The following is a 16801-nucleotide window of genomic DNA, read 5'->3' as shown; positions in this document are numbered from 1 at the left end:
GTTACTTCCTCACAGGATAGGCTGGGCATATATTTTCATTCTGAGTGACCTGGCAACGTTCACTTCAGTTGTACCTGTTGGCCTGCTGCTTCTTACAGCTGGGAATTCAGATTACCCAGCCATCCCTGTATCAACAGTCCTGCAACTCATTATGTGACATGGGAACTGCATTTGGGCTGTTTGTAAACCACAGATCAGAAACTCATACTATATTAAAATTGCACATGGTTTAGACTTCAATTTAGTAGATCAGATTCAGAGATCCCTCTCTTTTCATTATAAGGCATCCTCAGATTCCCTATGTATGCCAGTTGAAGCTAGATAGTGGTGGATTCCAGCTACAATATGAAAAATACACCAAAAACTGTCACAATTTTGATTTGGGAGTCAGGGTGTGTGGGGGCACATGCAAGTAGAGCAGATACTGATTGAGACTGAGAAAAAACCTGACCATCCCTACTAAGCTGATTATTATTTTGTAACCATATTAATTGCCCTACATTTGTCAACTGAACACTGCATATATGCTGGATATAAGAGCTGATTAATTAAAGCCTGATTTATTCTGGTAAGGACTGTATTAACAAAGTCCTTAAAGTCAATCACATCTTTTAAAAAGAACAGGGAAAGACTATGGAGGAGTGACAGTACCCACTAAGTTCCCTTTTTCAGCTTTCCCACTTTACATACATGGGAACACATGCTGCTATTGCAGATTAGAAGACCTGCTATGCAGGCATTTCTGTCTCCATCTCTTCTGGTCTACAGTACAAAAGAATGTCAAGTATATTCTCAGGTGTTGCGGGGGGTGGTGGTGTGTGTTTGTTTTAAATAATGCCATAAGCACTACAAGCGACATACCTGGGAAAATACATTTGTTTTTATGAAAATCGGACCTTTTTAAAGTAATTATATCAAAGCCAATTCCCACATCTCACCAATGTAACTTATTCACAGTACCTTCATCAATGTCAGGAGGAAGACCTCCAACAAACACCTTTCTAGAATAGCGTTCCACTCTTTCACCATTCTGACAGCGTGTTGGAGAGCTGAGACCCGATGATAAAGACTGATCACCATGACTGTCGTCTAGGAAGCCATCTTCAAAAGGAAAGAGTGAAGACCGACCTGTAACAGATTTTGTAGTATCTATAGTTAACGCTATTTCCTGGAGAATTAAATATTTCAGTAAAAAACATTGTCTTTTCCTTTTACTGTTTTGCTTTAACGGAATTTGAATTAAAGGGCCCAGCTAAGTGATCCAGTTATCCAAATTATGTTCATTAGTATTGCTGCTATTTTTCCAAGACTGTATTACCCTTACAAGACAATAAACCTAATTTGGCTTTAACACAAACCCTTGCAAATGGCTAGCAATGAAAACCAACAAGTTATCTGATGAAATTATGTGTCATAGCTATAGAAAGAACCTCTGTAAGATTTACATTTCAAACCGATTCTTAGAGATTTAAATCTTCCATAACAGATCTTGAAGGAATGATCTTAAAGAGCAGATCCCTCAAGCCATTGCACTGCAGAGCAGGACAGTCTCCTTCAGAGTGCTTTACAGGGTCCTAACCACAAGGGCTGCATCACTTCCTCCTCGAGTGAACGGAGGCCAGTCTGAGTAGGGGGGCAAAGAGCAAAATAAACATAGAAAGGCTTTGTATTGGGGATATGAAACATGTGGGTGAAGCAAGAAGCTTAGCTAACAAGAAAAAAAAAAAAATCTTTAAAATCTTATTAAATTAACCACAAAAAACTTGCACTTGAAGAAAAAAGTTGTTAGCTAGGACAGCCTGTCAAGCTGTTACTCAGTGTTAAAACACTCTTTCAGTAATGAATTAACAAAAAGCAACATAAATGGCTGCTATTCAGTTTGTTAATGAAAAGCAAAGAATTTATTTGTGATCATCTGATGCAATTACCTTGTTGCTATTACTGCCAAAGTATACACACATTATCTTAAGAACAGATCTATTAACCCAGAAGAGAAAGTAAAGAAATATTCAAAGTCTGTATGTAAGCAGCACTGTAGAACATGCCAACTTTAGAATTTAGTAATTCCCTATACCTGAGTTGAAAAATAAACCCTGCAATGTAGAGAGATGTATAAATGGGAACCCCATCTCAACTCTGAAAAGGTTAATTGTCCCCTCATATCATGGAGGATTGTTCCCAGGGATGGAATTATAATTAATTGATACAAACAGTTTATAGGGGGGGTTAATTACAAACATAAATAGGGCACATAATTAAATTCAAAGCTAATGGATCACATGAAATTGACTTCCTGCAAGACCTAAGGAAGAATTAATACCATACTGATATTAACAGCACAGGGAAGTACAAGAAATAAAAACAGGGGCAAGGAGAAAAATCAAGACATGCAGAGGGACACTAGTCAGAAAAATGTATACACTGAAAATAACCAGTAATAGCCTCCAGTAGAAAAGGACAGATTACAAAAAGAAGAAGCAATCCTATCTATGGAAAACAAGCTAACAAACAAAAACCAGGAAAGATGTTCTGACTGACGCAGAACTCCAGCCTAATTTTTTATTACCACCAGGCACTAGAAGAGTCTTGATTAGAAAAGAAGATATTGAATGCACAACATTGACAGAGATCACAGATGCACAAATCCACTGAAGCAAAAATCCTACTGTGCTTTTAAGCACCAGCATAAAAAAATGGGGTAAATGCCACAATCAGAGAAGGATTTAGAGATGCTACTCTTCAAAGTCTAGTATAACTGGTTGTCAGAAATGGTGGGTTTAGAGCATAAAACAGGAAAGACTATTGATGACTATTCCGTTAATGGACAAACAGATCATGCACATATATAAACATATGCATTTCAGTATAAAAGAGAACACATGCATGAGAGAAATAATAATTAGGAAGGCTAAAACTGTGTAAAAATATTGAATAAGAAAACCATTGAAAAGTAGGAAATTTGAAAATATCCATAAGAGACTGACATTACTAAGAAGCCAAATAATCTTTAAATTCCCACCCCCAACCTACCTTCTTGTAAAAAATGAAAAAAAAACAAACATGAGCCATTAGTGGAAGTTGACATATCAAATTAATAGACACTAGAACAAGGTGTTCAACTAAAATACAGGTCTACAGAGGAGGCTGAATAAGTGCTGAGTTCTGAAGGAAATAATAAGAAGGCACAGCAGCTTAAAAAGCAAGATATCACCTCTTATGCCAGATGCTTGAGAGTCTGCAAGCATTGTACTCATCTTAAGTAAATGCAAAAGATGATCTAAAACTTTATAGTTAAGTCAACTATAGAGTTAAATGTATGAAGTATACATTTAAAATAATGGAAAGCATACAGACAAGGGAATAGGGAATGGTTGTTCACTGTCTTTTCCAGTAACGGGAAACTAAAGTGCATTGAACACAATCAGTACATGGCAAGGCTGAAAGCAAGTCAAACTGTGGAACGCTTTGCCACAGGCTTTTTAGGTGGCTGAAAAGTTTATGTAGGTTCAGAAAAGGAAATGAGCAAGAACAGGAGAAAAACCCATTCTGAAGCAATAAATATTGAGACATCACCTCAAGAAACCCCAAAAGGCAAATATCTGGGAGAGTATTACGAGAAAGCATCACTAAATGCCCTATTTTTATACTCCTGTGCCCCTCTCCTGGCACCTCTGAGTTGTCAGTGTAGCAGAACAGATTTTGGGCTGATTTCCCATAGCTGTGCTTACATCTGTACCTGAAAAACTGGTTGTAAAAGTTAAAAACAAGGTACCTAAAAGAACATGACTCAACAGCTCTAAGCATGATACCTACAAAGAAATGCTCGCCTCTTTACTCGAAGAAAACAGAGGATCAAGTAGAGAACTGATAGGTTATGGCAAGCCCTGAGAAATTTCTGACAAAACCTCTTCTCACTGCAGATGCTTAGTCACAGTGACAGAATCAAACACTAATTAAAATATACAAGTATAATAAACATGAAATGAGTCCCTGCACAGATTTGCCTTTGGGTACTCTGCATATTTCCACAATGCAAATGGTAAAAACAGTAATAGAAAGGGATATATGAGAACATTTGATAAACAACACATCATTTTTTAACAGACTATTGTAGAATTTCATGTTTCTTAAGGTTAAGAAAGCTCAAAACAACATTATAAAATTCAAGGTAATGAAAAAACAGGTATATCACAAACTTTAATATTGTATGAATAAGGCAAGTCACAAAATCCCTAACATTAATGACAAGACGCACGCACACACACACAAATCTACTTGTTCTATAGAAAAGCCTGAATTTCACATAGGAAACAATTATTATGGAGTGAAACATGATTTTTGGTAGAGTAAAAAAAAATTCTGAAAGTCCAGCACATTCAGAACTTGTTTGTCCTGTTTTGTCATCACTACAATTTGTATAAAACAGCCTACACTGTGTTCATCACAATTACTGCCATGTTACTGTATTTCGCTTCTGCAAATAAACATGAGTTGCAAGAAGTTAATAGTGTCCAACTGATTCCCACCTCCTTCCCTACTTTGGTGCCATTTGATCAACCTGGAAACACTTGCCACAATCTTAAAATGAAATTAAACAGTGTTCACATGCACAGAGAGTATAAAATATTATATACTCCTCATACTTTCCAATTTGTTTCAGTACCATGAGAGCACTGAAAAAGTATTAGGATGCTTTCAACATCTGCTAACAATAGCCTGTTCTCTGGAAGCGGGGAAAAATAGAAAGGTAAGTTTTGGGGGAAAACTTAAACCTTTTCTTTTTGTTTTAGCTATCAAATAAACATTAAAACCAGTCAGCTTGGAACAAAATCAGCTCAAATTCTGTATTATAAACTGTGTTTGTACAGCCTACTACCTCAATCCATACACATGTGCAAACTACAAGTTACTTATACGCTATCGGCTTGCTTGTGTGGCTAGGTGTGTCTCCAAGCTTCTGCACAAATGTTATGCAAATTCTACATTTTGAAAAGGAAGCGGTGTCACATGCATAACTGTCACAGTACATACATGAAAAAGAAGATAAAATAAATTTTAATGCCAAAGTACCCCAAGCATTAGTGCCCAACTCTAATTGTTAAAAGCTGCAATCTTCACTGTCATTTTCTCAATAAAAACCAGTCTGTGCAAGCTACAGCACAGTACATAAATGTAAGGCACATTAGTAGCTTTCTTGGTAGTCAGCAAGCTTGCTGTTGTCCATGTTCATTAATCTCTCAGAATAAACTTATATGCAGCACTGTACATTTGTAAAATGTTTTCAGTCTGCTTTTATTTTTTAAGGGTTGCCTATGATGAAATAAAGTTTAAATGTGCCTAAATGTTGGTTTTGGTTTTTTTTTCCATTATTATTATCATCAATATTCACTGTTGAGGACAGTTATTAGTATTGGTATTCACAATGTTCTACCTAAGGCAATGCAATGTAATATTCAAGTGTAATATTCAATGAAAGGTGTTTCATCTAAGAAAAAGTATTTTTGAAATGTTCAATGCACTAGTTGAACATTGCAGTTCTACCAAAAAAAACGAAACCTGAAAACAATGGTTTTTTTGGAACACTACGCATTTAAAGTCATAAATATGTGTCATGAAAGAGTCCTTACATTCAGTCATCCTCCAGTTCACTAGTAAAAGCAACACACTTGAAGTTATCAGCTCAAGATCATAATTGCTTTAAGCTGCTATTAAAAAGGAGATGTTTTGCAAATGAAGAATATGAGATTGATTTATATGAAGCAATTGATCAACCAAATAATGTTAAAATTGGCAACATCTTATCATAAGAGAACTAAATATTTATTTCTCCCACTATTCAGCAAACAAAACATTTAGTAAATACTTTTACCTCTTCTCCGCCCATAGCTCCTGGCTGCATGTAAACACAGAAGAAAATTGTCGGTACAGCTGTCATTAGATTTAGCTCCAAAAGCAAAGAAAATGTAGCTTCTACCTCTTCTTTTTTTTCCCTCCCACCATAAAGAAGGAAAAGACATTCAAAAAGTGCAAGATGAAATTCAAACAACCCAAGATAAGAGAAAAAGAGAAAAAGTTTGAAGATGACATGGAGGGGAGTAGAAGAAGGAAAAAAAAAAAAAGGAACATACCTGCTGTGCAAGTTTTCTACATAGCAAAGGTATTAAAAAAATCAGGCATATCAGACTTACAGTACTATAATAATTTAGGATTATGGTTTTAAGAGGCAATAAACATCATCAACAGTAATCCTAATTAAAAGAATTCATTCTGCATTTTATTAATTAGTTGTGGAGAACATATTTTCCAATTATGTTTCAATTTAAATAATTAACGATCTGTAAATACTAAAATCCTACCAAAACAATATGAACTCAATAGCCAGTATGTTCAGACGAATAAAAACAGATTGACAAAACATCTTTATAACTACTAGAATTAATACAGCATTTCAGTGAGACATGCATCAATGGCAAAATCCACAATGTTGTACAAGTGCAGAAGTATATTTCATTATTTAATGGGGAAATGCAAAAAGCAGCATTTTTTGATCTGAAATTTTAGAATACCAGAAAATAATCTGGGAAACTGTCTTCTACACGGGGACTTCAATCTGTCACAAAAGATATCTGTGGTCTTCCAAGGTAATCAAATGTGGAAGGCTAGGAATCAGGTAGAGTTTTTAACAGAAAGTGAGTTTAGACAATAGAGCCTTGTTTTGTTTCTTTCCCTCTTCACTGCAATACTATTTGTGTTCCTCCTCCTTCCCAACACCTTCTCATTTCCAAACCTAACACAATGCCTTCTGGTCCTGCCCTACATGCCCAGGTTTTAGGTGTGATTCCTTTAGTTCTCCCTACACTCCCTCTTAGCCCACTTCATCTAGTTCCCACTCCCTCCTCCTATATCCCAAGTGACCTCTACCATAAAACCTCCCATTCTTCCCATTTGTCTATTTCCATCTTCAAATGCACATCCTGAGGTGTCCCACCATACCCCTCAGCTTTCCTTACCTACTTTTCTTTGGCCAGCAATTACATGACAGATCAGTTGTAGCTAGTTGAGAACTACTCATCTGCTGACTGGTCACCTGGCTGTCACCTCTGAGTGGCCCCAGGGGCTACCCAGAGCAAGGCTGAACCTCCTTCAGCACAGGCACTAGTAACCTCTCTTCTACTCAAGCAGCTTCTTGCTCAAGCCCTGAAGAAACATGGTCTCAGACACCATACACCTATGTCTTTCCCCCCCACCATCAATGAGGCCAGAAAAAAGCAACATGAGTGTTTCATTAGGGGGATTAAAAAATTTCAAGGTCTACGATGAAGAACTGCTTCAGAATTTATGTTTAACATAAAGACAGTAGAAGCTGTTTGTGTGAACAAGTATTGAGCCACAGTAAGGTAGCTGGTAAGCCCTGAAACAGACTCTGCTCCTTGCACAGCAAGAGATAGAGAGAATTAATGCCAGAGATGGCTTTGCAGCAAGAATAAAGTTAATCCTCCTCCTTTCTAGTTACTGCTAAAGCCTTATTTCATTACTTATTATGATGGCAAAGAATCACTGTCAGACCTCATGTAGCAAGTTCTGTCTTGCTGAATGCCCAAAAAAATACACCAAAAAAATAAGCATGTATCAAGGTATAGCTATCAACATGTTTTGAGCGTAATTTATTTGAAAGAGTTTTCTCAAACAGAATTCTACCAATCTAAAAATTAAATAAAGAAGCATTACTTGAGTATGAGTTGAAAAAGACTTCTGTGTTTCTTTTTAAGAAAAGAAAGCTTTATATGCTTAATGTAAACATTTAGGCTCTGAACAAGATAACAGTACATGATGGCAGAAATCTACCACAGACTTCTGCAAATTTTAGAATAACCTATTGCCATTCATGTATTATAACACTTCTATGTTATACTGCACTGCATAATATTACTTTTATCTTATATATGCACTCACACATATAATCTTTATGACCATAAAAAAAAAAATACCGAAAGTATATTTACAATTGCCTGTAAATTCTAGGGGGAAAATAGTGCAATCCACTTCAACAGGAAGATAGCCAGCCTAATCAGCTTTTGCTGATTTAAAAACATTGCATCACATTTAAACACTCAAAGAAGGTGAAGTTTCACCATTGTTGATTATATTTTTTTTAATATATATATACACACACGCACAATTTGAAAAGTAACTCAATTTTATCCAGTGTTTACATTAAAATGTTACTTTTTCCAACAAGCTGACAGTTATTCAGCACAACAACTCAAGAATGTCAACACACACTTTATTATGTTGTTTACACAGGATACAAAATAAGAATGTATCATTTGAGACAAGTTAATAAAAAATACCCATCTTGTTCATAAGTCGAAGTTCAGAGCACAACAGATTTAATAGAAGGAATGGTTCATCAGGTAAATTTCATAACATCTCTAGTTTGAGTAAATATATTAGGAATAAACAATTTAGAAATTATTCTTGAATGAAGACATTTGGGAACCAATAAGAAAATTATTGTACTATTACAAACAATTAAATTACCAGCGTTACATATTTGAAGTTACTTTCTCTCTTGGGCAATTCCAACCGAAGACAAAAGAAAAGAGACTGGGAGCTCCCAAAATTGTACCCACCACCAATGAAGCCACTCCTATATACTGGTTTTGGTGCCAAACATGAATGTCATTTTGCACAGAAAACTACCTCCTGACACGTTTCAAAATTCAACACAAAAGTGATTCTTTCCTGGGTACCTCATAGGACATTACAGTATTAATGAAAACATCACTGCTTTAAGAAGTGATGACCGCATTTTCCCTTGTAAAATGTGAAATCGTTGCAAGCAGACACTGATCAGTTGTGCAACTCCCGGAATAATGGGTGTTTCTCCATCCCTTTGCAACTTACTTTACCTCTGACAGGCAGAAAGTTACATAACCACTATGTCCCAAATTGCATGTACTCAAATACAAAGGAACAATACATTCTTTTTTAGCTCCTGATAACCCTCCTGAAACTATTAACTTGCCTCGTCCCAGAAGTTGAGTGTGTTTTTACAAACGTGAAACTGTATGTTGAAGAACAGAACTCTAAGCTTTTAACAAACAAGTAAAACAAACTTCCCAAACCCCAAATCTTGCAATGCAATTAAGTAAATTTAGTGCTAACACTACTGGAATTCTCAAAAGCCTGCAGCTAAGATTACCCATTGTTGCAGTAAATCAAAACGCACTTAACTGAAATGCTCAAATTTTAACTGCATCTCAAGGAAAGCTATATGTAACTGATGAAAAAGAACTTTAAAGGCTTGCATTTTGCAAACATCTATCTGTCAGTTAAAAGGGACTACTGGTGGCATAAGAACACACTTGCAAAATTTTATGAAGAGCCACAAAACTCTTTTGAGATAACATGGTTTATGAGATGAGCATAGCTGCATAACATGCAGAAGCACACATCCACACAAGATAGCCCTCAAGGATTCAGAAGGAAGGAGTGACCTAACAACCCTTGCCTATGGTCCTGGAAAGGCAGAGGACCAGAACATCTGCCATGTGACAATGTTGGCCAGACAAGACAAGTTATGTGGATGAGAGAAGTTACTCTGCTGTTTTAAGTTACTCTTGCTCAGTTAACATACATCCTGAAAACCAAGAACACAACAGAACATTGCTTTTTGTATATCAACAAGTAAACCACCTTCATTCTTCAGCTTACTATGTAGGCTGGGAATAAGTTTGGTTTTGCCCTGTTGTTTGTGTTGGAAGGTTCCAACACAAAAAGGGACATTGTGCAATTTGTATGATAAAAGTAAACCATGTAAATAAATACCAGAATTGCACAAACGATTTCTGAGAATTATTATTAGTAAGGCAGGTGTTCTGCAATTTAGTTGAAAGAGATGAAATCAAGTGACAACCTACAGAAAAGAAAGGACTGTGACTAAAACATATTCTTATAAACTTAAGTGTACAACGTGGACATGAACCATATAGCTTAGCTAGAATATCTATGAGAGCTCCTATGCAATGCCCTGCTGGGTAAGGCCAATGAACTATCCAGACAAGTATTCAGTCTTCAATAGTGACCCTAGAAAGAGCATGTTAGACTGGCCACTATCAGTGATATGTTTCTGTCCTATTACCTTAGCATTCATAGTCATTGGAAACATGTTAGGAGGCACACGCCCGCCTACTTCTAATACCTGCTTAAAGGCCTTTTGTTAACAATTTCTCTAATGCTTTTTTGAACCTCCTGGTACTATCTGCTTCCCCAAATTCCTGTGGCAACAAGTTCCAAAAGTAAACTACAAAAACACTTCCTTTTGTGGGTTTTAAATGGATCTACCAGAAGTTTCACCAATTGCTCTGTTAGTTCTAGCTCTGTGGAACATGGTGATCAGCAGTTCTGCATTCCCCTGTGATTTTTCTAAGGCTCCATCACATTCACCTTCTGCCTTCTCCTCCCCAGACTGAAGCGTTTCAGCTTCTTTAATTTCTTGGTAACTCAGTACAGTCACAGTAGAGACAGACTATAAGAAAAAACAATTATAAGATCTAGAGAAAATTATATTCTAATAGTTAGCTATTTTGATAATACAAAATAAGGAAAGAGCATAGCTAACTGAAAAAAAACCAAACAACCTTAAGCTTCCAAAGGGGATAGAGAAAACTAAAATACAGCAGCGAAACTGATGTTCATTATCAGCCTCATTAGCTTTACCCAAGGATGCAAAGACAAAGTTTCCAAAACGCAAAGGTATGTGCTGTCACTAGTTTAATTTATTCCTATGGAATAGAATTATTCCACAGGAGGGCCATGAGAACACTTTTCCACAAAAAACTATGCATGCTTTAGGGCTTGTACTGGTTTACTATTCTGTAACTGGACTGGCTATACTCATATAAGGCTTGTAGTATGCACTGTTCACAATACACTTCAGTTATTGTGAACAGAAAATAAAAATCAGTGGCACTTGGGAAAAATAGGTATCAGAGATGACTACACAAAAGCTCAACCTAGAAACATGTATCATCTGACATGATTCAATTAAATGCTGACACAATACATCAGTGCAAGAAGGCGTAATAATAACAACTTATAGTTCAATATCCCTGTGAACCAAGCTTTTGAAGTTAAGAAACACTTGCAAAAACAAAAACCACATTACTTGATCTCCTGGAGACAACATATGTTAGTTATGTGAAACAACGAGTATCCACTCTAACAGCTTAACCTCTAGTTAAGGGTTCCATTTTTATGGATCAGAAACTGTGAGGAAAAGTTCCCCTGGGAAGACAGCTAACTTGGTAGAAAGTTGGTAGAACAATTACGAAGCTTGACTGAAACACAATCACCTTCTTAAAACATATTTTTTTATTAAGCCAATCAATCACTTATATAAATCACTTATATCAATCAATCACAATATCAAGCTAATATTTATTCAACATGTTACTATCACTACCATCAAGAAAATGTTATGTATAGAAACTTGAGTATTGTTCACCTACATCAACCAGATCAAAAGCTTTCAGCAGCTTCATTGTGGCTTAATTAATAACTTGTGAGAGAGAACTTTCTGGAGAACCTTTTCAAATGCAAACCTCATTAAAAATCTGATCACTTAAGTCTATAGACAAGGTGATGTACTTCCAGTGTGTTCATACAGGAGATAATATTGTCAAATTAATTTGTTGACTTGTCTTTTAAATCAGATTCTAACAGCAACATAAAACTGACAAGCTATGAAAGATCCTCTTCACAGATTTCAGCAGAGGTATGGACAGGATTAATTTGTGCTAGAGTCTGAAGACTGCATGATGCTCCTTACTGGAAGAACTTTATAAAATTAAGAAACTGAAAACACATTTATTATAAATGTTATTGAATTATGTTGGACCGTGAAAATAATCTTTACTGGTTAGGCACACCTCTTAAAAATTTTTCTTTATTTTAGATTAATGAAAATGTCTAAGCCATGAGATCTTATATGCCAAATAAGATAGTGACTTAAAAATTACTGACATCTGATCTCAGTGAGACTTCTTTTCTGATTTTTTTTTAAATTGCTTTATTATAATATGGGATTGGATCTGCACATTGTATACGGATCAAATAGCATTTCAAGGAAATAATAAATTTCTGAATCCATAAAACATTGATTCAAAAGAACTAGATCTACCCTCGTTCCATATCATAGCTAAAAGTAAATCTGATCGGGTAATTTCAAATACAGAAATAAGTGACACCATTTATTTGTATTATCACATTTTATGGAAGACTTAATAGAAAGTATTTTTAGATTTTTAAAAACATTCTTTCTTCACTGTTGGTACTTATCTTGTTCATGCAATAATGTGTCCACAACATCAAAGATACACATTTCAAGGAAATCTTAAAGATATTTCTTAAATTGACTTAAAATAGCGTTCTCTCTATGAAAAATAGTCAACATTTCCAGATTTGAAATTTTGGAGCTAAAAGGGCTAAAGGAAAGTTTATTTGACAAGACTGGGAACCTCCTTGATTTATAAAGTACCAGAATCTTATTTCTAAGTTGGAAAACTAATTTGTAATCTTGAAGCAGCCAGCAGTTCAGAACAATACTTGCTTTAGGACACTATGAGTTGTCCAATAATTTTCTAAGATCAGAAAGGAAAGTATGTCAAGCTTTTTCTTCTGAATAGTGGGTCTTTTAAGTTCTTCGAGATCTGGAAGTTTACAAGTGAATTACAATGCCAGTGAAAATGAATTAATGAACTGAGAGAAGACGATAGAATCAAGTATAATTATGCAATGTATCTTTGCTATAACAATATCACTGTAGCACAGGCCTTGAACTCACTGAAGAACTCTTTTTGCTAAAGTAACAAAAAAGTAAATTAATAGAATAATCTAGGAACTCTTTTTATGTCATTAAAAATACACAGATTGAAATCAAGTATTTGTGTGCATATAACAAGAAACGCAGATGCAAGAAGTGCATGCAACATAGAATTTCTATCAACTGATTTGAAGATTTCTTTTGGGTCATAATAAAATTCTGAGGTAAGACACATGAATATTGTATCTTTGCAAAGTACTAGACTTCTTTTAAACTTTGGGCCACATATTCAAAGTTCCTTTGGGAAACATTCTTGACTTTGTTCATTTCAGTCAATTCATTTCAGTCAATTCATTTGCTATATATAACGTACATAAATAAACTTTATTTACATGTTTATGATTTTAAAAGTAGCTACCATTCACCAACCTGTCTCAAACTACCCATATGGAAAAAATCATGGTTGCAATTCCAGCAAGACAAATCAAAAGTTTCCTGTTTGATCACTCTGTCAGTCCATGCTACTCTGTCTGAATGGTCAAGGTTATCTAACAAACTGTCAAAACGTGGGAAAAAAAAAAAAAAAAAAAAAAATCACTGAAAAAGAACTAGGTAAGGAACATTCTATTTAAAAAGTGGATTTCCATACATACAGTTGGAGGTATATGAAAGGCAGTAGTTAAAGTGGAAGCCGTTTGAGTAACTTAATTTGTAGCACTTAAAGTAAAAAATTGATTATATGGACATAAACATAGTTTAGAATAAATTCATCATTTTTACTAACTAAAATAGGAGTCAAGGTTGACAAGAACAGTTTGCATACAAAAATGAGGCCAATGCTTAATAAAAATCAGCATGAATTTACTGCATATGAAATACTATTTCTTGAATAACAATTTCTGGTTCTTATCTAGATAAGCAGCAAGCTGATAAAAGAACATGACATTATAAAACTCAGTAAGTCATGTGCATAAAAGTATGGGGAAAAATAAGAATTACATTTGGGAGAATAAAGAATTAAACTTGGTTCACTATATTAACTTTTGGGTTCCTTGCCATAGTATGTTTGTGCTGAGCTTTCTGTGCACAGAATCTATTTGCTTCCAAATAAAGTTTTCTATATATTAATCTGTTATTTGCAGAACACTCGCCCCACTTTTTCAGGGATAGCATTTGCAATTATTTTTACTTCAGCAAGTTTCAGCATTTGAGATTTGAGGGGTTATTTTTCATGATAAGCAATGCAATAGAACAGCTTCTTTAAGAAAATAATGCTCTTTCTTCCCCTTTTTGTATGGCTAGAAAAGCTGTTCACAAAGAACAAGGCTTCTATCCTCCAGCCTTTTTAAAGAGGTCTTTGAAAGAAAACATATAATCCAAATAATTTGGGTTTTGGGATTGGGATGAATTATTGCTCATCTAACAGTGGTTCAAAAGATGGTTCTCAATTTCCACTGATAGATGGACTGGACATGCAGATGGGCATTGCGATAATTTGGTGATATTAGCCTCACAGTCCCTTCTGGTTCACTTTTTTCCCAATGCTAGCAATGCAAGCGTTACAACAATCTCCCTGACGTATGCTGACATACATATACAATTGAATCCCATCATCAGAAAAATAGAATCTACATTCTGTTTTTAGAATCTATCAGAAAAATAGAATCTACATTCTAACTACAAGCTGTATGCAGTTAAGGCCCACACATTGGACTTCAAACACTTAATCAAACATGTGAACTGCATTTGATACTCAAAACTATTGTTTAAACAGCTTAGGTCTTCCTTCCTTAGGCATATCGAGCAGCCAAGCATCTGTGCAGGAGGTAAGGCTTATCTATTTTCAATTCTTTGTTTTACTTAAAAAAAAAAAAAAAAGATTAATCATAAAACTCACATTTCTAACAGCCAGGTTGATAGGAACTTCCTTTATATTGCTTCCAATCTACCAAAACTAATTCTGGGCTGCGGTCTCATCTCTTCTAGCATCATATATAATGCTTGTGGAATAGGCTGGCAAATCTTGTTCTTAAAATTCCGCAGAAACAGATGGCACTCACCCACAATAGAGAGGATCACATAGATGAAAGGAAAGCACATTGGTGAGGTTATGAGGCAGGAAAAGTGGTGGGAAAAACATCAAACAAGAAGGTAGTAAAGAGCTACAAAGGAATAAAATTTAAGAAATCTTCCTCTGCTAGAAAAAGACTTCAGCAGTCACTGATGGGAGATATTGCCTTCAGTAACAGCCAAATCAGATCTCAGAAAGTACACATGCTAATATAAAAAATTGAAGGGAAGAAAGAAGAAAAAGCATGATTTATTGCTCATCCACCTCCCCCCTGCCCTTTTTTTTTTTTTAATTAAACAGGTATAGAAGGGACTTCGAGATAATCAGCTAGCCTGCCTCACAGCCCCCAAGGCAACATCAATACTAACTGTTTGTACAGCTGGTTCTGAAAAACTTAACAAGGTTATGTATAAAGTGACAGTTCGCACACTCTGAGACTCTTATGAACCCTGCTGCCTTTGCTATGTCACACTTTACATCATTCATTTTTTCCCTCCAGTTAAATAAACTGATCTCTTCACAATTAAATCAGGTCGAGTTTTGCAAACCTTATTAGCGCTCTCAGTGTCTTTTCTTCCTTAATATTATTCCTTATATGTCAATAAGCTAGTAACACATTAGTAACTGGACTTGGCAATTGCATTAAAGAGCTCAGCAAATTCCTACAGGCAGGTACCAAACTATTAGAAGAGATTGATGCTTCTCAAAATTTGGCCGTATATTTCCCCAGAATATTATCACTACAAAAACCAAGCTTTTACTAGTTATTAAACTACCAACCCAAGATTTTTCAAGACAAAAATAATTCAATAAACATTCTATTTAGAGCAGTTCATTTCAAGGTATACTAATTAAATATAAAATGCTATTTCAGCAACTTGGTTATATCTAAATACTGTGTTTGAAAACAATACATCAGAATATAGGAAGAGCCAAGTACAATAGCTCTTAAGGAGACAAGGCAATTTTAAAACCAACAGAAGCAGGAAAATAAAAAATGAAATTGTTTTGCTGCCATTACACTTTCTGTCATGGCATGATGACTTCCCCACATAATTATTATCTATATTAATAAAACAAAACCAAAATCTCAACACAAACATCTAAAAAGGTGCCCCAAACCCTTGCCTTAATGTATTTTTCAAATTATTTTATTCAGAACAAACAGAACTAAATGACACTAATGAAAAGAAGAAAAGACAGTCAGATGGAGAGCAAACAGTACCAGACCTCACAGATGACACATTTTCATATGAGACAAGAATGAACACTAGAAGCAGATGGAACATTTGAAGCCCAACAGCAGTGCAAAGTCACTGTACAGAGGAGCTTTAGGAAAAACAAAACTCCAGCATTTCAAAGGGTTTTTTCTCATTTGTTGGTTTAACTACCTTTAGTCTAAACTCATTTTACAGAAGTTCGTTTGAGATCCCAGCAATACAGTTCAGTGCTTCCTTAGAAAGATCACACCCCCTTGTTTATTCCCCATCTCCCTTTTTCACCTGCTATACTCCTCTCCCACTAAAGTTTATTCTTGGCTTTCTGGAGTTCACAAGAAGCTTTAAAGATAACCCACTACCTAGCACATAGGTGACTGTGTATTCATGCTGATCATTTAGTCCTATTTATGCAGCTAATTAGAAAGGAGCACATATTAGCTTAAGAGAACATCCAGTGTCCCCCAAACAGAAGCAATGGCTGCAAAAATGTATGACTGCAAATGGGACTGAATACTAGCAAGAGAAGGGGATGAAGGACACCTTTGAGTTAATTTCGGCAAAGCAAATTAATTTATTTTCAGGTTTTGCTTAGTACTGTAAACATAACTTCTAATTAGTATTACAAACATCTACTAAAAGCATAATCAATAAATATTTTCTCTTTAAGTTCATACATGAATTTAC

At 35.3% G+C, this 16801-nt stretch overlaps 1 protein-coding gene across 8 annotated transcripts in view; it reads right to left on the bottom strand.

Moving 5' to 3' along the window:
* CPEB3 (cytoplasmic polyadenylation element binding protein 3) overlaps positions 1-16801 on the bottom strand; it is a 99167-nt gene that overhangs the window by 32695 nt on the left and 49671 nt on the right. For 6 of the 8 annotated variants that reach the window (XM_072869405.1, XM_072869406.1, XM_072869403.1 and 3 more), the window contains exon 5: positions 961-1128. The exons of the other annotated variants lie outside the window; for them this stretch is intronic. In XM_072869405.1, coding sequence (XP_072725506.1) covers positions 961-1128 — 168 coding nt within the window. The remainder of the gene's footprint in view (positions 1-960; positions 1129-16801) is intronic. 8 annotated transcript variants of the gene reach the window in all.

This window comes from Ciconia boyciana, chromosome 8, assembly GCF_034638445.1.
Source record: "Ciconia boyciana chromosome 8, ASM3463844v1, whole genome shotgun sequence".
Classification (NCBI taxonomy): domain Eukaryota; kingdom Metazoa; phylum Chordata; class Aves; order Ciconiiformes; family Ciconiidae; genus Ciconia; species Ciconia boyciana.
The sequence above is the reverse complement of the archived record's forward strand: the minus strand, read 5'-3'. Positions and strand labels throughout refer to the sequence as shown.